The sequence below is a fragment of the Atractosteus spatula genome, chromosome 5 (genome assembly GCF_055471065.1).
Source record: "Atractosteus spatula isolate fAtrSpa1 chromosome 5, fAtrSpa1.hap1, whole genome shotgun sequence".
NCBI classification, from domain to species: domain Eukaryota; kingdom Metazoa; phylum Chordata; class Actinopteri; order Semionotiformes; family Lepisosteidae; genus Atractosteus; species Atractosteus spatula.
The window spans coordinates 32,636,254-32,662,206 of NC_142710.1; the positions used below are offsets into that span (position 1 = coordinate 32,636,254).

The 25,953-nt window shown below is 34.8% G+C and overlaps 1 protein-coding gene across 7 annotated transcripts in view; it reads left to right on the forward strand.

Moving 5' to 3' along the window:
• Nucleotides 1-4,215: 4,215 nt before the first annotated feature.
• The window catches only part of pik3ap1 (phosphoinositide-3-kinase adaptor protein 1), a 42,457-nt gene continuing 20,719 nt past the window's right edge, over nucleotides 4,216-25,953 (forward strand). For 3 of the 7 annotated variants that reach the window (XM_088915218.1, XM_088915222.1, XM_088915219.1), the window contains exons 1-6: nucleotides 4,216-4,285; nucleotides 5,498-5,896; nucleotides 8,891-9,302; nucleotides 22,704-22,912; nucleotides 25,050-25,194; nucleotides 25,509-25,651. In XM_088915218.1, the coding sequence (XP_088771344.1) occupies nucleotides 5,864-5,896; nucleotides 8,891-9,302; nucleotides 22,704-22,912; nucleotides 25,050-25,194; nucleotides 25,509-25,651 (942 nt within the window). In that variant the 5' untranslated portion in view covers nucleotides 4,216-4,285; nucleotides 5,498-5,863. Of the gene's footprint in view, nucleotides 4,286-5,497; nucleotides 5,897-8,885; nucleotides 9,303-19,348; nucleotides 19,569-22,703; nucleotides 22,913-25,049; nucleotides 25,195-25,508; nucleotides 25,652-25,953 lie in introns of those variants that run through there. The other 4 variants (XM_088915221.1, XM_088915220.1, XM_088915223.1 and 1 more) reach the window with 4 other exon arrangements.

Sequence of the window (25,953 nt, forward strand, 5' to 3'; positions counted from 1 at the left end):
TTTTACATACTCCATACCTGGGTATAACCTGGGGATGGTATATTATGCCACATTTGGTCCATCAGTGGTGACAAGGCATTTTAAAACAGACATTTAAACCTAACTCCATGTTTCTGGGAGGTTAGAGAAAACCAGAGTACCCAGCAAAAACCCACATTAAGACAGGGAGATTATTCAAACTCCAAAACGAAGGTGTCACTATCTGGAATTGTACCCAGTAGCCTTGAGCTATAATGTAGCAGTAGTAACTACCTTGCCGCCCCCTCATGCCAACTAAATTTGCTTTGTCTGCTGGATTAGTCCAAAGTACTTGTTAAAAAAAGAGTTGTGTGAAACACAATGCAGTGCTATTATACAGATCATAGTATTATAGTGCTAACCATAGAGCTCCCCCAAGTGTTCAGCAAACAGCTCTTAACATCCATTCGTTTTTAATAACCTCTTAGTCTTACATATTTGCAGTGAGCTGCAGCCTACAGTATCATAGCAGACAATGGCTGCAAGGCAGAGTGTTCCTCAGACAAGATACCACACACATGCAGGGGAGACTAATTATTATAAACAGTTTCTCTAACTATGAGAAGAAATCAGAGGATTTGGAGAAAATACACTCAGGCATGGAGGAAACATGAAATTTTCACTCTGAACGTGCCTTAGGGCAAATTGAGCCCATAGCTCAAGAGCTCAAGAGCTATGAAACCGCTGTAACCCTTCCCCTCTCAGGTCTGAACAGCCTGTGTGAAATCAAAGGTATATGTGTAGTTTTATTTGCTTGTAAAGGTCAATAAAACATTTTTATAATTGTATTCCTTGATCAGTGTTTCTTCCTTTGCAGCCCAGATCAATTCTAATTCTTTGGTATTTTTCTGGCATAAAAACAGATCTAAAAAATTCTGTAATGTTATGACTGTCCATTAGATGGTGCAGTATGGCCGTTTCAGCCCTAGGGTAGGTAGAGTAATCAAGACCCATTAGATAGAAGACCTTGTACTTTGAAATGTTGAGTAGCTTGCATTCTCTAGCTTAGATACTTGTACTTGGTATTTTGTTTTTTCATATTTTATATATGGCCTGAGAATATTAGTAGGTGTAAGAAAATGGGTTCTTTGAAAAAGAACATGTACATATTATCATATAATGTAGTACCTAGTCATAAAGAGTATATCAAAACTACACCAGATAAATATTAAAAAATCTTCTATTTAATCTATGATTATGAGATTCTACTTAGAAATAAAGTAGAGCATCATGTGTATGGCAATAGGATTCTAGGGAGAGTTAACAGATTTAGAAAGGCGGGTTTTGTATAACTAGAGTTCTTTGAACAAACAGAGGCAGTGATGGATACAAAATGAGCTTTTGATATTAGATTCATTTAGATTTTCAATAAAGGCTTTATTAGGCTTTCAATAAAGATTGTCATAAAAGATTAATTATTAAATTGCGAGCTGTAGGCATTGAAAGTAATGCATGTGTTTGGGTTAAGACCTGGGTGAATACCAAAGCTGGAATGATGTAATTAGTGAAGTAACAGATGGATCTGTACTTAGACAACTGCTCTTCTTAATTTATATCCATGATCTAGATTTTGATGTACTTAGAAAACTAGTCAAATTCACATAGGATACCAAAATAGGAGGATTAGCCAGCAATAGAAGCTGTAAAGAAAATTCAAAAAGATTTAGAAAGAATTCAAGACTATGCAAACATTTAGCAGATTACATTTAATGTAGACTAGTGCAGAGTGTTACAAGCAAATAGTAAAAACCATAACATCTATTTTGTTGTAAGTAAAAATTAAAACTGTACTAGTAAGACTTCATGTAGAATTCGTCATTCAGTTTAGCTACTCTAGCATCAAAACACAGAAGTGCATTCAGGTAGTGTACTGTACATTACCGCATGTTATACTCTAACAGGCTAAGATGACAAAAATCAATTTTGTTTCAAACAGAGAATATTACAATGGAACCTGGTTCAAGTATTCAAAATCCTCAAAGGCAGTGAGAAAGTCAACCCAACAAACTTCTAAAGAATGAACAGTGAAATGTACACCAGAGGACACAAAATGTAAACCAGGGGGAAGTGCATTTAAATTGAGAATAGGAGACAGTTTTTACAGAAGTGGTCGTGGGAGTCTGGAACAACTATGTTATCTAAACCTTTGCTATCTTTATTTTATCCAACTAGTTCTTTCACTGAACAGATAAATCAACAGCTCAATTAGCTATTGCAAACCAAAGAAGCTTACTGTGCCAAATGGTATCCTTTTGTTTGCAAGGATTCAGATGTTCTTACTTCATGTTTATCTTTAGGAATATATTTCTGCATCTTTTTTTAATGTTGTAGTTTTACAGCTGCAGAATTCCGGTAACCCACTTTTAGGTTTTATCTGAGAGGTGCAAAAGAAATTACTTAAACCCGACCCCGATTTGAGAAGCGTTAAAAAGATGCTACAAAGTTTAACCACAATCAGATAAGTTTTGTAAAACATCCTTTTGGCACTATGTTAGGTATAGTAATAAATATATTAAAAATACAAGGGAAGTGCCAATATCTTTTATCACAACATCAGAACATAGCAGGTGCTTCTATCTTTAGAACGGTTAAAAACATTTAATAGATCACAAGTTAACAAAATCAAAAGGAGACTCTGCTGCTCTAATTACACACTATCATCTTCTTAAATCTCAAGAATTTCAGAAGAGCATTTGTAATCATGGGTCTTGGACAAGTGTTTCATACATCTTTCTACCTTTTCTTTCTAACAATTATTGAGTATGAAACAACACGGACAAAAATAAGTCTTCAAATCAAGCTTAAAATCTTGAACCTAAACTGATATAACATTTTTATGTTTTGTGTTTCAGTTCTTTGCTTCATTATTTTTCATGAGTAAATAGGTTTAGATCACATGAAAAAGTAGAGGACTGTTTTTTTAATTGTGTTAAAATGCTTTACTGGCTGCAAAATACTGCAAAATTCATACAAAAATGTTGATTATATTATATTACATATTGCTATATATTAATACTCCACGGGTAAATTGATTTTTTTTAAAATAAGCAAATAAACAAAAGCCATTGATAATGAACATTTGCATCTAATTCCTCAAATATATTTAAAATTGGTCCAATCAAATTCATTTTTTCCATCAACAAAAATCACCATTGTTATTTATGTGTTTTGTATTACATGTGCCTGTACACAACTCACATACTGTACTTCCATTAATGGATATATATTTAATTTGTAGAACATGAGCTCATCATATGGAGCAAAGGAAATACTCTGGTGGTATGTTATTGAATTTTAGTATTCAATGTATTGACAAGTATTGTCACGTTAAAAAGGGGTGGCACAGTGGTTATCATTGCTGCCTCACAGTCCTGGGGCCCTCGGTTCAATCCGGATCTTGTGTGCTATCTGCGTGTTTGTATGTTCTCCCCGTGTTTACATAGGTTTCCTCCAGGTGCTTCGGTTTCCCCCCACAGTCAAAAACATACTGGTAAGTTAATTGGTTTCTGGGAATATTGGCCCTGCTGTGAGCCCAATTGTGTGCTGTGTCTATGTGTGTGCCTGTTGCTTGTTGAGCTTCAGCTCCCTCCCGACCCTGAATTGAAAGAAGTGGGAAGAAAATGGATGGATGAAAAGTTAAAAATATTTCACAATACAAGATCCTCTCATTCACTTCTGTTAAATATTTATTGTTTAACTTTAATAAGCATTTTACCATGTTGCATAAAATTAAAATGTTTAATTTTTAAAAAGTTTTTCAGTGGTCCTATAATGTATGATGATTCTGATTGACTGTAAGAATAATCGCCTTCCATTCGCCATCCATTATGTGTTCTGGCAATGCGATGCTAAAACCAGGCCTACTGTACATCCAACTTTAGAATACACCTACTGCCATTTCATCAGACTTCATAAAAGCTGCTTCTATGATTATGATAATATGGTTGGACACAATTTTAATAACACACCTAAATATTGATACCTACAAAGCATTAGTGGTAAAAGAATCAGCACATATTGTATAACACACCACATTCTATAACAAAACTAAACAGGTTGAACAAGTCCTTGCAACTTCCTCATGTCTCCTATCATAACAGGAAACACCTGATACAAAGGTACTTTTATTTCTCTTTTGTGAACCTAAAAATTAATGCATACTGTTGACCTGACTCTCTTGTTATAGCGAATCACCACAAGCGTATTCTTTTAGCAATAACAATTGATTATACTAATATTAAGAATAGCAGCACAATTTTCAGCTCAGGTAAAGCTTATCCGCGAGCGTCAAAATCGGCACGTGGTTGTGTTTCAGTGCATTTAAAAATGATGTTTTCTGCAAATAGTTTTAAAAAAAACTGTACTCCGATGTTTTGTCCTGACCTTTCTTCTTATTCTACAGCGTGTCTTTTCTGACGTATTACAAATGCTTAAGAAGAATTTAACAGCAAATATAAACTTGAGAAACTCAGCATTTTACAGAACACAAATTGTTTTATTTTATCTAAATTTACGTTTGGAAACTCAGAAACGGGGAACCAAAACATTAAGAATGGAAAAAAAATAAACCTCAAAAATCCGAAAGGTTAAACTCGCCTCCTCCGCATTAAAGATGTTGAAAAGTTGCTGTTTTTTACATTTTGATCGAGCTTGGCATTGCAATGATTATATACTTGAACGGCTGCATATGCGCTGAATGTTTTCATTTCATTTGGTACGCTCAAAAGCAAATGTATGTTATCCCTGATAAATTATTATGATTAAGTGTTATCCTTACATTTAGTTAAAAAAACAGCAAATCGAATTATCCAGTGAATCTTGAAGTCGTGATGTTTTTTTAGAACCTGTGATGCTTTCGTTCTGTAAATACTGTACTGTATAGGACTGTATCTCCCCAGACCATTTAATTGAATTGACAAGGCCATGTACCAAAGCCCATAGAACGTATTTTTTAACCTTACAGAACCTTAGAAACACTTTCATCTGTTCTAAAAGCTCCAGGGAAAGTAACGTATGGCATGGTAATAGTTAAGTAATGGTATTCTTTCATATTTAAATATTTTCTCATTTTAAATTAATGAAAGTTTTTGTTGTCCTTCTTGTAGAAACCCTAACTGTAGGTCCTTCGTGAAATTGCATTCATGTACTGTACCTTACTGTGTTTATGCTGTTTGAGTCATATTGTGTAGTTGAGTTCAAGCGACCGCGTTAATGGCAGACCCAATGAATACTATTTCACAATTCTTTTCATTCTACTTAAAAAAATCGAAATAAGAAATATTTGCGGCAGACATGTTTGTTTTCTGATGTTGATGCGTACGTAACCACATATGGAATGACTTTACAGGTGTATTAAAGTTGTTAAAATGGCTTTTTAATGGGGCGCTAAGAATACATACAGTAAGCGCAATAAGTCACCTGATTTCTGGAATGTTGCGTTAGTTATCCAAGGTTGTGCTTTCTTTGCTTTTCTCTACAGGTCAAACAATCGATTGTGCAAACACTTCAGCTTCGGAGTTAATGACAGTTTTAGGAAGTGACGCTTGGTCACAGTAAGATCAGGAAACTGAAAAAGTGACTGGTTAATACTGTTACTCTCTGCGGAGCGATGGAGGGGAAGAGTCGACTTGTCAGATGAAACTTGGAAACATTTATTGACTACATCGAGACCTCCAGATGTGAAACAACTTTACATTCAATTTACATATTTGCATAGATATAAAAGCAAATACATTTCTGAAACATGGCAGGACTGCATGTACAGTAGGGCCGAAGCTATAGAGGGTCACTGAAGCGCTAAGTTAATACAGGCAGGCTGAACCGCTGAGCAGCTCGGAGTCCAGGAATGTTTTATGTCTTTTCGACATGTCACAATCAGGTAAGTAATTGTGATATTGTTTGTACTGTATATATTTGTAAGCACGTATCTCTATTTTGTTGTCGTCTTTTCTTTATCATCAGTAAAAAGCTTAAACCTTTCTAATATCAAATGAATACGGAACCTAACATATATGCAAACTCTGAAGTACAGTATATTTGCAGCGAACCAGTGTTTAGAATTTCCATTATAGTGTAATACTATACAGTAAGCATCATTGTTTTGGAAAAGAGGAATAAATAAAAGAAGCTTATCTGATCTGCTTCTTGCATGCACTTCATTAGAGTCACTGAAATGTAACTGGAATCATAACCATAATTTCTAAGTAAAATGACTTGTCCACTCTGCAAAGCAGAAATGAGGATCTGAATTTCCAAGTAAATACAAAAGTGGTAGTTACAGAAAGACACGAAATGTTGAAGTGTTCTGTAAAACATACTGTGCAGGTGTCACGCACATTTAGAGATTGAATGTGTTCTGTTTTTGTGAACGAGCACAATCAATATTATCAGCTTCTTTAAATTTAAGAAAACCCTATATACTGTATTGTACTCTCATTTTATGTAATGGAAAATTCATTTATAGAATCTTATGAAAATAATCTCTCATCCTAAACCGAAGAGTTTTATAAAATGTGCTGTTATTTTCCTTTAGCTAACAATTTGAAGACTGTGCTAGAAAAGCTATCTGTAAAAAAGGGACAGTTTACAAGCTGCTTGAATTGTTGACTTTTGAAAGTAACAGTTGTTTGGATTTTATGAAGCAAATATTGTAAAGAAACATATGTCTTCAAAGAGAATGGCATATTACCTGTACAAACGTACATAGGTCCCTAAGGAGTCAAATTCTGTCCCATTTTTATACTAACTGTACACTAAGCTTAGCTGTAAGCATTTAGAACTCAAACAGAAATGAGAATTCAGACAATTTGTGGTTTGGTACTAGTGTTAATTTATCCTTACAAATCCTTACAGTTATCCTACTGTATAATCTTTCTTAGCATTTCTTAATATTTCTTTTTCTTTAATGGATCTTTTAATTGTCGTATTACACTAATAATCTGAAGTCAGTTTTCTGTCCTTTTTACTCAGACATATTTCTAAATTTAGACATATTGCAGAAAATATCTGAACACACTTAATACTGTAGTTAATGGACAATTGCCACAATTATTATTTGAAGTATTTAATATTAAAATGTTGCGTGCACACATGCTGGTTCAAAGCAGCACTGTACTGTTATTATGGGGCTGTACCATAATACAGTAGTTTAAAATGCATAAATGCCAAATGCTTTAAATTCTTTTGCAATCCATAAAATTATTATACAACATAACTTACAACCAGGTGTTTAAATTAAAAAAAATCACAAAGCAAATTCATGAATACTATTAGTATTTGATGTAATGTTGGATTGCGTCATTTCTCCTTCCATTTTCCTAACTGTTCAGAATGCTACAGAATGTTTACATGTTAATTAAAATATTGTGAAGTTTCATCCTTTCAGAAATTCAGTCTTTTAAAATTGTATTCATCTATAGTTTGTAGCTTAAACATATTTAAGTAAAAATTTGCAGATTCAATCTAGGTGTTATGGTTGCTTCATTAGGCTTTGTTTCTGGAAACTTTTTTATGAAGAACAGTGGACAATTTGCAATTAGGAAGTGAATCAAGTTTTGATATAAATTTGGACATTTTAGACATGAAATGAATTAATCAAAAATAATATTTGATATTCTGACTACATTGTAAAATAATGAATATTTACTGAATGGGCAGTTATTTGAAAAGTATAATATTTGGAGTGATACATGTCTATTAATTTCATATTAATGAGACATTCAAAGCATGAGCAGCCTGTATGGAAATTAACATGTTCAAATACAAGATATACATTTTTCCTTGTGTGTACTCTCAAGGAATTTCTCAAAAGTAAGCTAATAAAAGTATGAGGTTTTTCTGGATACTATATGCATGTTAGTTTGCATTCATTTTAATTTATTATATTTTCCTTGCTTCTGACAGATATTTGTAAAGGTTCTTTGTCTTGTGTGTAGTGTCAATATTATACAGTACACTTTTGTAAAAGCACAGTTTATTTAATATGCCTTTTTTGACAATGTATGTTTTTAACAATATCACAAAATAATAGTTTCAACTAATGGGAATAATGTTGATGTACAGTACGTACTTCACGGAAGAAGAAGAATCAGGAAATAATGTTGATTTGAAATCAAAGTTCAAGTGACTTAAATGCATTTTTTTAAATCACTGGATTATTTAAATTGAGTGGGGGGTCACAGATTCAAAATCATTTTTCCTGTATAAACAAAAGATTTACAGTGTTGTCAAAATTAAAAATGTCATATGCTAGAGGATACAGTTAGAGCAATTAACTGTTCAGTATACCCTTTTCATTTCATTGGATCAAAAATATTATAACTTAATATATCACTGCTTAAATGAGAATTTCTTCAGTAATCGGCTACCTTTCAGAAATGAATTGCTTTGTAAAGGTTGTCCATGAAATTGTGTGAATAACTTTGATCAGACATGGTAGCAGGTTTTGCAAGGTAGTCAATAGTATTGGGACTTAACAGTAGCTACTGACTTGGTTTGACTAATGTTGTGCTCCCACAGCAGGTTTACATTGTAGTACATGGGGTAGGTTCAGGACAATACAAAATGCAGTTAAATATAATAAAATACCTTACAGATGTATATAGTAGATGGTATGCTTATTTTACATGCAGTTGCTTCACCATATTTTATGAGCATCATAAAAGTATTATAATACTTCTAATTATGGATGTTAATATTGTTAACAAAGCTAATTTTTACAGGTCAGCCATTGTTCTGAGAATAATTCACCTTGCATAAATGTGTCAGCTAAGTAAATGATGATAATACCAACATGCTCTAATTATTAACTTCAGGAAAAAAAAAGCTCTTTGTCTTATTTTGTTTCCATTTTTTTTCTGTTTTCTCAGCTCAGATGGACACTTGTGAAGTGCTGATAGTTCACACTGATGAAGCTGAAGAGTGGGCTAAGTACCTCCAGAATGTGTTTATTTCATCGCGCAAGTTTTCCAAGAAGTCAGTTGTTTTGAAACAAGTTGAAAAGAACACTCCTCTAGGAGAGTCAGAAATGGATGACTTTCACAAGAGCAAGTGCATTCTGTTGTTGCTCTCAATACAGTTCTTGGAAAATCTGTATATCCCGAATGTTCTGGAGACTTTTCTGAAAGTTCTGTACCCTCCAAGCAAGATGGTTCTGCTGTTTTGTGGGGTAACAGAGTCTGAAGGTCTGGAACAGTTTTTCAGTGACTGGCAGAAGTGGAAACAGCTCTACCCCGAGGATGAGACAGCAACCTATATTTCCACAGTTCTGCAGACCATTTCTGAAGGTAGTTTTTTGTTCTATGGTCTTTTTACAGACAAAAATATTGTAAAAAATGCTCTGTCAGCCATATACTTAATTTCAATTTACCTACTTTTAGACTTTTGGAACCTACAATAATGGCACTAGGCAGTTTCAAAATCATTTTCATAAAGGTTACAAGGTGAGGGGAAGATGCTTGTTAGAACTGTTATCATTTATTATGTACTGCTGTGAATTGGATTAATTATATCCTTTTTGCAATGTGGGGTTAGTGCTTTTAGTTACATTAATATATGTACTTTCCAGAAAAAGAAAGCAGACTTGTGACATTACAGTAGATATTTTATGACATTTCTGTTCCACTTGCAGTCCATGATACTTTGTGTCTCAGTTAGGTACAAGCAGATTTGTTAAAATAAATAGCTGCCCTTACTGTTTGAGCACCTCTTGTCTAGATGAGATCAGGTAAAAAAAAAATCACACATCAAGTTCTTATTACATCCATCCTTGAATCGATAGCAGCATTGGATTTACAGCGCATTGCTAGAATCTGACCTTGTGATATGGCAGATGGATATGGCTCTGCTAGGATCTGGGGTTGTGTTTGCAAAGCCTAACGCTGACAGTTTTTGAGCTTCCAAATGTGCTTAGTGTGATTGAAGTCTTGCTTTATCACAAGGGAAAAAAAAAACAGTGAGCTCTGAATGTGATAACGGACCAGTGGCTGTGTGGGTTAATTATGGTGGATGTGTTTGGGAATGAATATTTCCATTGAACATGGATTCATTCATGCACAGTAGAAGCTTTAGAAGATTACGATTTCTAAATAGACGTGTGTTTCTATCATTTGCTTAACTTTGAAATGCAATTACAAATATATGACTAAGCAATTAGGTTTAGACTATGCATCTCCTGTACAATTATGTACATCTACTTGCAATTATGTAAGTGTTGTTGTAACAGAAAGAATAAGGTTCTTGATCCCGAGATGAAGTAAAACAGATGAGTTTATTGCATGCAAGGAACAATAAAGCCGAAGTCTTGTTTCCCGCAAGAAACAACAAAACCGAAGTATTGTTCCATGTGCCGGTACAAACTTTTAGGTTATATAGTCCTTGCTTGCTGCTTCAGACGTCATTCGATGTTATGGTAAGAGGGGAGGGGGTCATGGTATTTGGCCAAATGGTCAGTTTAAGATTATGCCCCCAGGGGGTTCCTTGCTCGCATCTGGAATCCTTATCAGTTAACCCCCTTTCCTGCCATAAACCCCTGTTGCTTAGAAGTCTAATTTTCAGGCAGAACTGACTTAAGTTATTAACCCTTTTAACATCTTGTCTCTTACTTCAGTGTGGTAAGCAATTGTTTGTTTCTCTCATGATCTCAGGAGTTACCAAATCTGAAGCATCATGAAATTTTATTTACTTCCTGATTCTATCCAGAAAGTGTGTCAAAGATCCATAGTCATCACGCATACCACAAAAGAAACCATATTTTATGAATAAACTAAATAATATTGATAAAAAACTTCTCTGCGGGTAGAATATACATTTTCTGTTCTGTAACAAAAACAAGAATAAGAAGAATGTTGTCACATTTCTAAGAAGAATGTACTGTATAATGAAGTTCGTTTGCTTTGATTTATTGCATTCATACATCAATTATCAGAAAGCCACATTTATTTGCTAAGTGCAACGGCCTGCTATACTGTAGAAACACAGGACCCAAGGCATGCCTACACACCATGTAGAAACACAAATTAACCTCTCCAGCATGGCTTTGGAGCATGGGAGCTTGTCAAGAACCAAACCCTATGCATAAGACACCTCAGTCCAAAACTGAATCCAGGACCCAACAGATGTGAGACATCAGAGCTAACTGCCACATTACTCTGTCACCTACTTTTTATCTGTGCGTGTATTAATATGTTTATCAGTGGTTTTAGTGTATTGAATGGGGGATGGCAATCAAATAATGCTAACTGGAAGGAGTGTGAATTTCATTGGTCTGAGAAAAAAGGGTGAGAATCCTCATGCTACAAGATAAGCCACAATAAAGAGACTGAGCTATGGGACTAAATGCATTTTGATAACTGAGTGAGAGCTCTATTCCTTCCCTAGCTCCCTATTGCTGCATGAATCTGATTTCATAATCATAGTTATTCCCTACCACTGTCTCACCCACTCTGTTGTCACCTGTCTTTAGTTTTTCTCTCTCTCCTTACAACCTCTGTTGCTCTGCTCCTCGTCTTCTGCCAGGCTTTTTCTAACCCCTCTCGGGTCTCCAGTGCTTGAAGTCATTAGCCAGTGCTTAAACAATAGGTAGGAAAACAATAACATTTCTGCTCATTTACGGTACAGTAGTTACATTGTTACAGTCATTAACAAATGCAGGTAGTATCCTGTACTATTTGTTCTTAATGCATAGACATGCCTTTATTATAAAAAAATTAAAATGTAATAAAAATAAAAAGTAATTGCCTTATCAGTGAAGATGTGAGAAAAGGAGAATCTTGGCAATGCTTTATGAGAGCCTAGCTCGAAAGAGTGAAGATCTGCTTGTTAAATGGAAATAAAGGTAGGAATTACTACATCACCTATAAATGAAATCATATAGCTGTCATTCATATAGCACAGGATTACTGTACCTTAGAGACTGTTGTAAGAAAAGTGAAATATGAAAAGCTGAGATGATCAGATATAGATGCAAATTATTCCTTTATACTGTATATGTATACTTTTTTAACCCGAGTGAAAATTTCATAGTCAGTGTACAGTGTTGGTTAGGTTTCAGTCCTCTCAGAGTTTATATTATTTTAATATATAATGGGAGAGAATTAATGGGAAGGATTTTTGGAGAAGGAAGAAGGCGCTAAATACCAGCTGTGTACGCTAGTGGTTTCATTCAAGACTGGTAAAAAAATCAAAGGTTTTTTGTCATCATTTCCTCTTTCTGACCTTAGTAAAAAGACCCAGAGACATAAATAAGCAACCGACCACTCTGGGTTGCTGTACTTGTGCCAGAATACTGTCTACTGTTGAAGAAAACTCGACCACTGAGTGCTGTTATATGGTCACATCTCAATTCATTATAAATATCATATATGCGGAGTCTTGCGAAGGTATTCAGACCCTAGCACAGTTTTTACATTTTGTTGCTTTAAAGCTTGCAGTCATGACAGTTTGAAGCAGCAATTTATATATATTACCATGCATTCTTTGCATTGGTGACTTCAACAAATGTCCATGCATTCTTTGTATAAGAGACACTGCTGCAGAGTTCAATTGCTGAGATGGGAGGAAAGGTCCATGAGTCAACAATTCACATACACTTGTATGGTAGGGTGGCAAACCCGTGGAAGGGTGTGGAAGAAAGCATTTAGGTTATACTACAAACATAAAGAAAACTGTTTTATATTCAGAAAAGACCAAATTGGAAGCTCATCTCTGTGTCTACGCTAGCCTACAGTCAAGCATGGTGGTTGCATTATCATGCTACAGTATGTGGATGCTTCTTCTCAGCAGGGACTGGAAAGCTTGTTAGGACTAAAGGAAAAATGGACAGAGCAAAGAACAGGCAAATACTATCAAGTCTGCTAAGGATATAAAACTGGGAATAAAATAAATCTTTTAATGGGACTATGATCCAAAGTATGAGGCCAGTGAAGTGGCCTAAGAATAAAAAAGTGAATGTCCTTGAGTGGCACAGTCAAAGTTCTGACTAAAATCATTGTTGAGAATTTGTGGAAAGAATAAAAAACTGCTTTACATACAGTACGGTAAGTGATTCCCTAGTAACTTGAGAGAGCTTGAGCAAATTAATCAATTAAGAACAATGGGCAAAAGTTGTGCAAAGCTGGAATGTAAAGTTAGAAGAGACCTTAACAACCATTGAGTTCACAGGTCTGAATACTTATGCAATCACATATTTCATTTTTCTTTAGACCTTTACTTCAAAATTTTGCAAGGCACTGGCATTTGTGGTATTTGCAGGGGAGCTAGATCTCACCCTGGACAGGACACCATTGCAAAGCAGACATGCACACATGCACACACTCACATGCCGGCCAGTTTTCCCAAAAGTCAGTTAACCTGCCAGTATGGGGATTGTGCGAGGAAACTGGGGAGCATCCAGAGGAAACCCATGCAAACATGGGGAGAACATACAAACTAACAAAAATAAAAAAAATAGAATTAAGAGCTGTTGGGAAGCAACATATTATTATTCAGAACCTTAGTTTTATATTTTAGAATTATGAAATAGATTAACAATTAGACATAAATCAGCATTTGTTTCAGAATGCCAACTAGCTATTATTATTGTGTGTTTCTGAATGCAGAACTGTGATACAGAGAATTGTACATCTAGAGGCCGATATTCCAAAACCTTGGAATTTCCATTAGAAACACGAAAGAGGCTCTTACATTAAAACATCAATGTTTTTGACTTATAAATTCTACATGTCCAGGTTTTAATTATTATCAGTTAATATATAAATCTTTGCTGAAGGAGTCCATGGAAGTATGCAAGGAGTGAATATGATGTAAAATCAGTTTTGCTAAAACTGATGCAATCTGAAAACAAGAAGATAAGAGGTAGAATAATTATATTGTATAGGTGACATGGAACACAGAAAATGGTTGACTTTGCAAGGGCATTAAGAGATTCAGGTCAAACTTAATATCCTTAACTTTCCTGAGCCTGTTAAAACTATGTTAATCCAATCTTACTGTACACTTTCCAATAACTTCTATGTGTTAAATTAATCAGTTATTTTATTAAAAACATTTAGGAAACCTGAACATGTTATTTTTTAAAAATCCTTGGCCACTGTTGCTTGTCAAAAAAGAATAGCAAGCTAAACAATTGTGGTTCTTCCTAAATCCATGCTAATACCGTCACATGCTGTTACCATGAAGTTATACTCTAGTTTATATAGTCGTTTCCATAACTGTACTAGTAAGCTCTGTGAGAGGCACATTTAGCTCATTTATAACCTGCCAATATGTAGAACTGCTACTGTAATTGTGAATGCAACTTTGATAAGGTGAATCAACCATTCTACAATTCCGAACTGGACTTGGGTTGGCAATGGTCTGCTTTGAAATCTGAAGGCCTGATTTTGTGGTATGGGTTTTGTAAACGATGAAAACCTGAAGGCACCCACCAAGACCTGACTGGAGGTCTAAAACTGAGTTGTGTTTTACTGGAATAAACAATCTAAAATGGGGAAAGGATAAAGGAGGCCAAGTACGTTGAATCCAAGTGGACCTGCACTGTAAATTGAACTAGAAATCTTTTAAAAAGCTAATCCTATGAACATTTTAAGTACCAAGTCCTATGACTATGACCATTGACTTATCTTCTACCCATAAAATTATTGATATATTTTCTGAGTATGCTAAATTATGTCTTAGACTTTTCACTCATCATATCCAAGAGAATATTTTGTATATTTAGTTTCCAGGGTTTTATTTATGTGTGTTAATCCATCTGCAGTGGTCTGACATTCTGTCCAGGGTGAACCCTGCCTTGCGCCTATTGCTTGCTTCGATTCCCACAACTGAATTGTATGAAGCGGTTAGAAAAGCTTAATCACTTGCATATCATGGCTGGGCTGGAGCAGGATGTTGGAGATGACGTGACGCACCATCCACGGTCATGGTTTCCCTAGGATATGGGCTGTGTCACAGCAATGTAGGCCAACAGGATTCCACTGGTGGCAAGGTTAGTGGCATGCAACACAGCGCCAAAGGCCTTTCAAAAGAGAACCTCAGTGGTTCTAAGCACCAGGGCAGTGATGTTGCCTTTCATAATTGTTTATGAATGCATTCTGTCTGAAAGGGAAGTTCACTGTTCATGTATTTCTAAAATTCTTAGTTTCCATTCCTCTGAGTACAATTAGGGTTGTGCAATTGTACAATTAGTCCTCACATTTACATTATAGGTCTCTGATTGCTAATGGGATCATACATATCTTGTATTTAAGATAACTTGGTGTATGTAGCAGGATCTCGAAAGGTCATTTAATGTGTCTTCCTTCTGTAACATGGATGTTTATCCCACATTATTATTAAATGTTTTGTAAATATTGGTGTTTTGTACATTCTAACTGATGTGGAGGTGAGGTGTTTTGTTTAAGCACTTATAAGTGTTTAAACGCTTGTAGGATATGTCTCCATTCAAAAAAAAAACTGCTCAGAAGCAGAAATAATTCCTCATAACACATGGTGCTTTGCAGTGCCCCTTTAAAGGCAAGCAATCTAGCTTGTCTATGAAAGAAATGCTTCAGTTACTAAAATAGCCCCGCATACGTAAACCACATGTGAAGTTCTGCTGCTGCTTTGTGCTGCATGTGTCAAGTCACATGATATGTTGCTGGGTGAACAAAATATTATAATGTGTAAAAGAAAGCAACTCATCAGAATACTTAAGAAAGTATATTTATACTTTCAGTGTACAGTCTGTACAGTATATATGTTTATGTACTGCATACTGTGGGTGTCATTCGAGAGGTTCAGATGTTCTGCACAATCCCTCATTTTTAATGCTGCATAGTACTATTTTTTAGGAACATAATAAACACTAACTGTGTTAACTGTCATAATAAACAATAACCGATTTAAATGATTAAAACATAAATAACCTCAACAATATAAGAATTTTTCCAGGATGGTTAATATGGAATCCAGTTACAGTATATCATTAATACAAATCAAAGAGTTGCAGTTGAACTCCACCTTATTATGGAACCCTATACGATAAGATATGCCTGTTTCATCAAAGGAGTGTTCATGTAGGCTTGAAGTGTGTAAATAAGAGACAAAAAATATCTTGCAAGATATCATAGAACACTGATTCTGGGCAAAGGTTGAACCATTACACCATTACACTAAATAGACGTTTGCAATGTACTTTTATCCTGTTTTATCAATAAACATTCAGTATATTTCCAACAATCCTCTGGTCAGCACATTCCCATAAAGTTTAGAATTTTATATGCCACTGCGTGTAGCTACTACTATGGTGGTCAGTTAAGTTTAAGCACAATGATGTATCCTCTATCTTTACTGAAAGGATGAGAGCTGAAATTTGCAAGTCCAGTACATCATCAAATTATTGTGTAAATAATTATTGTAAAACAGCAATGGCACGTCCTTCTGGCCAGAATAGTAAGTTTGTAGTCTACAAAAAGTCAGCATTGGTTGTGTATTTTGTTACAACAATTGAAAGCCAATGAAACTTTTCCTGTTTGTGAAAATATTAAAATGTCTTTGCAGGATTCCCCACAGTGAACAGTCTTTGAACATATATAGAGCAGAGGTGAACAAAATATATTTTTTTACTGAACATAAAAGAAACAACCTGTGTCTTCTTTCCCATTGTATTTTAGAATACAGGAAGAGAGTTTGATCTCTTTAAATAATGTTAGACTGTGACAAGACCAAGTAAGCTTTTAAAATTCCTTTTTTTTTGTTTTTCTGTGTCTATGTCATTACTGTGACTGAATGAGTGATACTTTTAACATGTAGTGTCTTTCTGTTACTTCCTACAGCATCCTGTTAAAACTGACTGTTTATACACTCAAATTAAAACAACTGAAGCACACTGGAGATTTTCTGAAAGCGATTTCTCATTAACAGTTTTGGTAAAATCAGCCTTATTGCTTTTTTGATTTAATATTTTCTCTGCCTGGATTAACATCGAAAATATTTTTGAATAAACATTATACAGTAACTGAAAAGATAACACGAGACTTTTAGTGATATATAAGAAGTCGCTGTATGATTCATAAACATTAAGAAACATTGGATTGGCCTAAAGGCAGTTTTATTACTTAAAATGGTTAACACTGTACATTTTAAACTGATAAGTCTATTTTGTAGTAAGAGGAAGTTGTTAGGAATCCCTGGTGGGAAGATCCAAGGATCCTGTGCAGACGCAGGCACGGGTAGTAGATGAAGCAGGCGAACAATCCAAAACGAGAGGCAAGGTCGTGGTCAATAGGTTTAAGGTAAATCGTAATCCAGGGAGAACACCGGTGGCAAACAGTCCGAGGGGAGAGGCGAGAGGCGAGGTCCAAAGTCGAAAAGGCAGAGGGGGAGTCCAATATCCAGAATAACCGAGGTACAGGGGGAAAAAAAACACCAGGTAAAGCTCTCAAGGAGTAGACTCAATACCAAGCAGCGGGAAGCAGGTAAAGATGGTATAAATAGTACTGCGCACCGCACGGTGGAGTGTGTGCAGGTGGTTTAACTCGTTCGGCGGCGTTTGTTAATAATCACCCGCTGCTGGTGCTGATTAGATTAGGACACATCAATTTCCCTACGGGATTAATAAAGTATTATCTATCTATCTAGATCGCTTAAGAGTTGGTCTTGACTGCCTGGGGGTCGTGACAGAAGTCTTGGGAGTTAGGATATGTGTTACTTGTGACATGCCATAATGTGGAAGCAAAATAAATTAATAACGAACCTTCTAAGATGCCGGAGAAGATTGCTTGGTACCTTATTATTGTTCTTGTTATTATTAAAATGGATAACACTGAACTTTCAGAAAAAAAATTAAAACAAAATATTTTGTTTCATCAACATGACATGCTACATTTGTGGTTTAATTTTGATTTGTGATAACGATTATTATAAATCCATGTTATAGATTTTTAATTTAATAATTTTTAGAACAAGATAATGCCCTGAGAGATGTTTTAAGTTGTACTGTATTTTGATACTAAGGCACTGTACTATAGGCCACAGAGTTAAACTTCTGTGTTCATTTCTACTCAGTTTGATAGTGATAGTAATTTAGAGAGGACCAAGTAAACTGATACTCTTCATGGTCCCTAGTTACACTTCCGTTATATATTTTTAGGTTGTTAACTGCTAGTAGGAGTAAAGTGTGGAAAAAAGAAAATTATGTGTTATATCACAGGTCAAGAATTAATTCCCTTGTGACAGTGAGTGAAATTTATGTGCCAACCCTTTCGGGAGAATTTGAATCTTTCCATTTCAATTTACTTGAAAGGATTTAAAAAACAAAGAAGCTCTCTATATATTATTGAAACCTTGGCTCTGTATGCGGAAGTAACATCATCATTATATATTACTTCATTCAGTGAGCTCATGGTTCGGTAGCTGCAAAGATGAATCAGAGTGTGACATTCCGTTATGTGTAATCATGTCAGATCACTTTCTTTCAGTAGCGTCTTAATCTTTTGAGTTTTTAATTTAATTTATAGCATAATTTATTGATTAATTTGATTAATTTATTTGTTAATATTACATGAAATGTTAAGATAAATATTGGCAAATGTACTCTAGAAAAATAGAGAGTTGTAAAAAATGCGCAGTCCTTAGTTTTTCTACTTCATGGGTTAAAACTATTGCTACTTTCTAGAAAACAGTTTACAACATAAGAGTTCAATCTACTTTGAAAACCTTGTTTTTGGTCTAACAAAGTGATACTTTGTGTATAAATATACCATGGTGCACAGTGTAAAGAGACAAGGCAACATATAATTTTAGTTTTCCCACTACAGAAAGCTAACATCTTTAGCCAAAAGCAGCACTTTTTTAAAAGTAAGACATTGCTGTACCAACTGATAATGACAGCATCAACAATGCAGAGCAATATAGAGTTGTTTTCAAATATTAGCTTTACAAAAGGAACCTAACTTACAAATTATGTGAATTATGGAACGTAAACAAACAGAAAAATCGTTACATGACAAACTTGCATTATTTGGATTGAAATATTATACACTATATTGCAAACCATGGCAATACCAGGAAGAATAATGACATGGAGACATACATACTGTACATGAATTTGTTTTTCCTTGGGACAATAATATAGCAACAACAAAATAAAGCAACACAGACCAGACAGAAGTAGACCAGACAGAAGTAGGTGAAAAGCACAGGTGGTGACTCCATCATTTTGTGTTGATTAGGTTACAACAGAAATAAAAGCAAAGGGGCTCCGCTGGGTGTCTTAGGACTGTTTTTTCAGTTTATTCTCAGGCTGTTTACTATTCTTGCGAGCAGGGGAGGGCTCTCCATAAGGAAGGAAGCAAGACTAAAGAGGAACCCTGCTCTTGGATGAAAAAGATTTCCATTTCAGAAAACTCTCTTCTCCCTGCTAAAGCACAGTATTTGCATTTTGCTTTTAACACCAATTGCTTGGAGCTGTTTTATTTAACTTGTGTCTAACATGATCTGACTGGTGACCTAGAAGATGTCTTATCAGAGTGTTGACATCATTAACACTTCATTAATGTTGAACAAATGGAGAGGTAGGTTTCCTGTATTTTATTCTTACGTTGGAAGTGAACTAGGGTAAAAAAGGATTTAAGATGCTATATGAAAACAAGACAATACTAATGGGTTTGACATATTTTACTCTATTTGAATGTACTTCTAGATATGAAATAACTTTTAGTAAAAGAGAATACATGAAGAATTTGAAACATAATTTGGATTACACCAGATAATCTATAATAATGGTTTTTTTCTATGCCTTGTTGTCAGAGTCTACATTTTAAGTTTGAACTTCTGTTACTTTAATAATTGATGTTAGAATTCCTTAACTAGTAAGATAACAGATCTATAAAGGTACCGAGGTTTTATAAACCTTTGTTTTCAAAACGTCTCATTAGATACTACAATCTTAACAATTAAACAAGAATTGAAAAAAAGTTTGAACTGGTAGATTTGTATAAACCTTTTGGTAGTTACTGTATGAGCATCTATTACAGAATAATAGATTACAACCGAATACATTTGAAATGCACATTGAAATGCACAGCAAACTACTAAAGGCCCTGATCATCAAATAGCCAGTTGAAGCCTTACACAAAAAGTAAGGAACACAAAACTAACCACACTTCCTTTTTGTGGCTTAATTTATACAGCAGTTGCTTCACAAGTAATTTATATGATGGTCATGGAAAATTTTAACTGTGGCCATATGATTAGAGATTTACTTTTAAAAATGGATATGGTGCGTAATTGTGTACAGAGTGCAAATTGCTGAATTTATATGCAGGCATTTTATCTATTTTTATTGATTTTGTTATTGATATTATGAGTACTTTGAGTACTTTTGGGTACTTTGAGTACTTTTTCAATGCTGTGTAACAGAATATCAATATCTGTATATAAATACTTCTAAATGATAGAACTTTAAAACCATGTTTTCTAGAGCTAGCCCAGATGTAATTATATAGTTAATTGTTTACTTATGCAGAAGATGTTACCAGTGAGCTTGGTGAAAATGACCAAGTTTTATAATCACCAGCAATTACTCCAAACTTAGTTTGGCCAGGTTTTTTATCAAGTATGAAGTAATTACATTGAATAATATTGTATATTACTGGTACTGTCCTTCATACTTACATCTTTTATTGAACTACACTTTAGTTGGGCCAGTAGATCTTTAAAACATATTTCTGCCTTTGAGTTATGAAATCAGCAGATTTGTTTGCTTATACTGTAACAGTAATATTATTCATACTCTGTGGAGGTTGCTCTTCTCATGAATGTAATGTTCTTTATTCTAAGTGCTAGCATCAGTGCATCTATGATACAAATAACCTCCAAGATGGATTGTTTATTTTGTACAGGTTTACAGTAAAACAGAAGTTATACCATAAAGAAGTACATTTAATTATGGGAAGCCTCATACAGTACCTCCATCAGACATTCAAATATGTCAACAGGCACCTAGGACAGTATTAAGAATACATTAAGACAGACATCTATATTCACACATTCAACACACATTCAACTACGAGTCACCTACAGCATAACTAAATTTACAAGTTACACTAGTACAAACCACTACTGCAAACCACATAAAATATGGTCTCTTCAATTTCCCATATCTTAACAGATGTTTTTTTATTTTTCTTATGATTGTATATTAAGACACTTACGAGCACAGTGCATGTAAAAAAAACATACAGTATCCTGTTATAAGCAAGCATGACATTCCCAGGTTTGAATTTCGTTACTCACAGTTTGAAAGACATTGGCATACAGATTTCTTAAAAATAAAGTATGAATTAGAGAGGGGATGGTGAAGGATTTCAATTAGTTAATTAAATGCATATATATTCAGTTATGGATTTTCTCATCTTTTTAATACATTCTTTTTAATCATTTTTAAACACTAAGTCAGTTCTTGAAGGATTGATAAAATTGGCATATTGGTATTTTTCAAGGAGACAATTATCAATATTATTGTACCTTTTTTAGAAGCCAGTACTAAAAAAGCCAGTTATTAGCAATAAAACAATATTTTTCACCACTGGCATGAGTAGTTAAATGAGTTGGCTAGATTGAGAACAAGACTTTCACCAGACTTTAATCCTGGATGAACAGGAAATAGTAAAGTAAAATTAAAATAACTGTTAGGGAGTTTTGTTTTTCTCTTCAAAAGAGTGACCCCACTTGCTCAGCTCTTACAGAAAATTTAACAGATCAGCAGGGCAGGATATGCTTCCAAAGTACAGGACGTTATAGTCCTGTACTATTATTAGTACTATTATTAATCTTGTAGTATTATTATCTCTCCACAGTTAACAAGAAATTCACTAAATTTCATCATATGGACATTGTGCTATTATATCTATTCTTTTCATTGATATCTTTGAAATTATATAACTTGACTCTAAATGAAAAAAATATGTATTTATTTCATACAGTGTTATTTTAGATTAGCACTCATGTCTGATAAATATAAATTTAATTAACTGGAATGGAAGCAGTCTTTGTTTTGAATTATTACTATTAAAAAGATTAGCACAAGATTTAATTTAGGTATAGAGTTATTTCTTCTTAGAATTGCTTAGAACAGGTTGCACATAAATCACCTGCAGGACACAACTTTCTTGGCATAGGCAGTATTGCTAGCAGAAAACGTCAGGGAAAATAATGAAAAGACAATTATAGTTAAAACATACAGTAGATAAAAGGAGACAATGCAATTTTGGTAGAGCAGTTATATATACAGTATTGAGGATGAAGGCCTATCTAATTGTCTGGTTACCATGATGCATAAGACTAGAGGAAGGAAAGAGTGCACTGTTTAGATATTCAAAGACAAAAGAGAACATTTTAAATTATATTGATATTTGAAATGACAGTATCTTCAGGAGAATACAATGTTTAAGTTTTATTTAATTTGAGACACAGTGTAACAGTAATTCTTCATCCCTGCTAGAATCCTTAAGGGGTAACTTGTTCAGAAAAGAAAGAAAATTCCTATGGATAAACGATGACATAAATCACAAGTAGAATTTCTGAGAAGAGCTTTATGCTTTTTTCATCTTCAAGCTCCATTTTGGGTTTATGTGATTTTGGAATAGTGAGACTTCAGGGTCTCCCGTTTTCTAAAATAATAAAATCCATTTCTGTACTCTCGTGAGACTCAGGTTGTGACAGTGTGACTGACAGCGAGGCAGAGTCAGAGGTAAATCATGTCTTGGATAAAGAGGCCGAGCAGAAGGATGAGCCCAAGCAAGCTGAACCTAACCATGAAGAGTTTGTTGTCGAAAAAGAAGAGCTCCAAAGTGAATCCACAAGATCTGTCAACGACAAATGCGTTGCCATTCTTCCAGACAGAATACAGTGTGGGGTAAGAGCTTGGTTCCTTCTTCACTGTGCAACAGCAACATTTCTAGTTATTAAGGATCTGTGATATTTAAGACAAAAACCAGAACAGAAAAAAGGTCATGTTATATTTGCTAATGGTCACATGGTACCAATAACTCGTCCCCTTTGTCATGGAAAAACTGTTTGTTTCAAATGAGGAACTTTGTCAATTCTGTACTTAATTGTTTGAAAACTTTTCACTTCTGTTTTTAACTGTTTTCAAAGACTTGACTGGTTTTACCTGAAGGAGGCAAAAAACTTTCTAAAAAAGTTGTAAACAGCATTCTTTTAGTGATGATGGAAATATGAAATTGGGCTATTGTGATTAATGATTTTTTACAGCTTCATGTAAGTTTTAGCTTATGAGAGAACATTGCGGCATAAGATGTTTACTGCATTTCCACCTTAGACAATAAGGAGATATTAAAAGTTAGAAATAAAAGAAGACTAATAATCCCATCCCAGTATTTACTAGATTAATGTTTTCGAAATATCAAGAGTTATTTCCTGCTCATCCCTCTCTTGTGGATGCTTTAAGTTGCAAGGCAGTCTGTATACTATTAATGTTTCAACAACTAATAACTGCAGACTGCAGAGGGTGGTGAAGTCAGCCCAGCTCATTACCAGCTGTGAGCTACCAAACATCCAGGATATCTACTCAGCTAGATGTCTGAAGAAGGCCAGGTCCATTCTCAAGGACCCCAGTCATCCCAGTCACAAACTGTTTTCCCTCCTACCGTCCGGTAAACGGTACCAAAGCATTCGGTCCAAGTTCAACAGAGACTACGGAACAGCTTCTACCTCCAGGCAGCAAGACTGCGAAATAGCCAACCTGCAGTTCCTTTAGCAAATCACCTGTAATGGCTACATGGACACACAGTTTTCACTGTATTCCGCATAACCGCACTACTTGTATATATTGCATACACCATGGACACATAGCAGCTCTACTCATATTGAGTTTTATTCCATTTCTATTACATCTATTATTATGTAACCTTATTTTCAATTTTGTGATTTTTGTGTTTTGTGATTTTTATGATTTCTGTGATTCTTTGTGAGCTCGCGGAAAAGACATTTCATTGCTGCACACTGTATTGTTGTGCATTTGATAAATAAACTTTGATTTGATTTGATTTGATTTGAGGTAACTTCCATATCTCAGCCATATCGGCTCGTTAAGACAGACCTAATTGTGGTTTCTGTGCCATTAAGAGGGAGCATGCAACTCCCCACCTCCCACCCCCCTTTTGGACAGGACATCTGTCCATCCCAGGAATTGCCCCCAGGAATGTACCAATTTGGATAGACTGGACCAATGGAGATAGAGTACTCTAGGTACAACAGTAGTGTCTGCAGCAGGGGTGTTACACTGCCTCTGATCAAAAAGTAATAATACTACTGTAAAATAATAATAAAGTTCATTTATAGGTAACCGATCATAAAATCATAGCAAGCTGAGCAGGGCATTATACATGGATGAGAAGAAGCACTAGAGAGACGCAATAATTGGATGCTCATAAAGGTTTACAAGTTACAAAGCATTTCAAAACATTTCAAGTGAGATTTTGAACTCTGCAGTGTGACAGTGTGAGCTGAGTCTGAGAATGTGTAACGTGAATTACACATTCTCGGTGCCACGACCCTAAAGACCTGATAAACTGTTGATTTAATGCTTGAGCAGCATAGAAGAATGGTAGCTACCATTCAAATCTACAGCAGAAGAGCATTGTAATCTATTCTGTAAGTGACTGGCAACCTTTGGAAAGAAGCTAAAACAGAAGCCATATACTGTACAGCTAAACAAAGTTAGCAATCATTTTTTCTCATCCACCTGGGATGTAATGGTTAAATTCTGATTTCAGTATAGTGCTATCGACAAGATGAATCACGTTACTTCATGTCATGTTTTTTTTTACTGAATTACATAGTAATATTTTGAACTAAATGGAAAACAAAAGATTTTTAAACTAGATAAATCTAGCTCTCACACTTTTCTGAGGAAGTATGTTTATTTCCTCTTGTTTTTTTTTATAATGGACCTACCTGCTAAATACCCTTATCCATTGACACTGATGTAACTCAGTATATTATAATGGTGTTATTCTTGCTTTTTTCAGACCCAGGTGAATGTGTACATAATTCTGAAATGTAAGTTAAAAAAACAAATAAAAATTGAAGTGGAGTTTTCATGCAAAAATTGTGCCTCTAAACGAGAGTCAGGTGTATTGGAGAATGAATATACAGTCTCTGCCAAGGCACCTGGTAAGTGCAAATATGTCTTGTGATAAGTTTGGAAAAAGAGCAACATTTGCAGAATCTGTTTCATCTCATGATTATCTCCCAAAATAAGAGACAGTTTAAAATTGTAGCTGTTTTGGAGTTTTCCTGTCAGTGCTTCAGTTGATCAAGAACTTGCAGTCAGTGATCTCTTTCCATAAAAATATAAACTTGACAGTGGCATGAACCAAAAAATGTGAGGAGAGACAGCTTGACGAAGTATTTCCAGTATATGATTGCTAAAATGGAAAGAAGTTCAGAACTGAATGCAATGAATGCAATGTTCTTTTTATTTGTAGACATGCCCTCTGGATCCGTCTTGGTGACTTTGTACAGTGGGGACTTAACTGTCTGCTCGATGCCTATAACATACTACACTGGCATGGGAGAAATCAGTAACTTTCTTGAAAATGCCATAAATCCAATGGAGTTCATGTGCCAGGTGAGAAGGTAGAAAGGGTTGAATTTTATATTTATTTGATGGACTTGGTTTACTGACTTAGGGATAGTTTTTTGCAGTCATCTGGTCATCAGTCATCTACTTCTTTTTAATGCTAATCCTGCAGAGTCCAGATAAGATTATACTTACTCTAGTGTTTTTTGGTATGCTTCTGCTGTGGCACTTTCACACATGCTGATGAGACAGTGTCTCAGTCTTCTGACCCTAGAAATGCCTGTTGAAATGCAGACATATCATAAGCCTGCATTTAAAATTTGTTGATTCACGAAAACATGTTATATAAA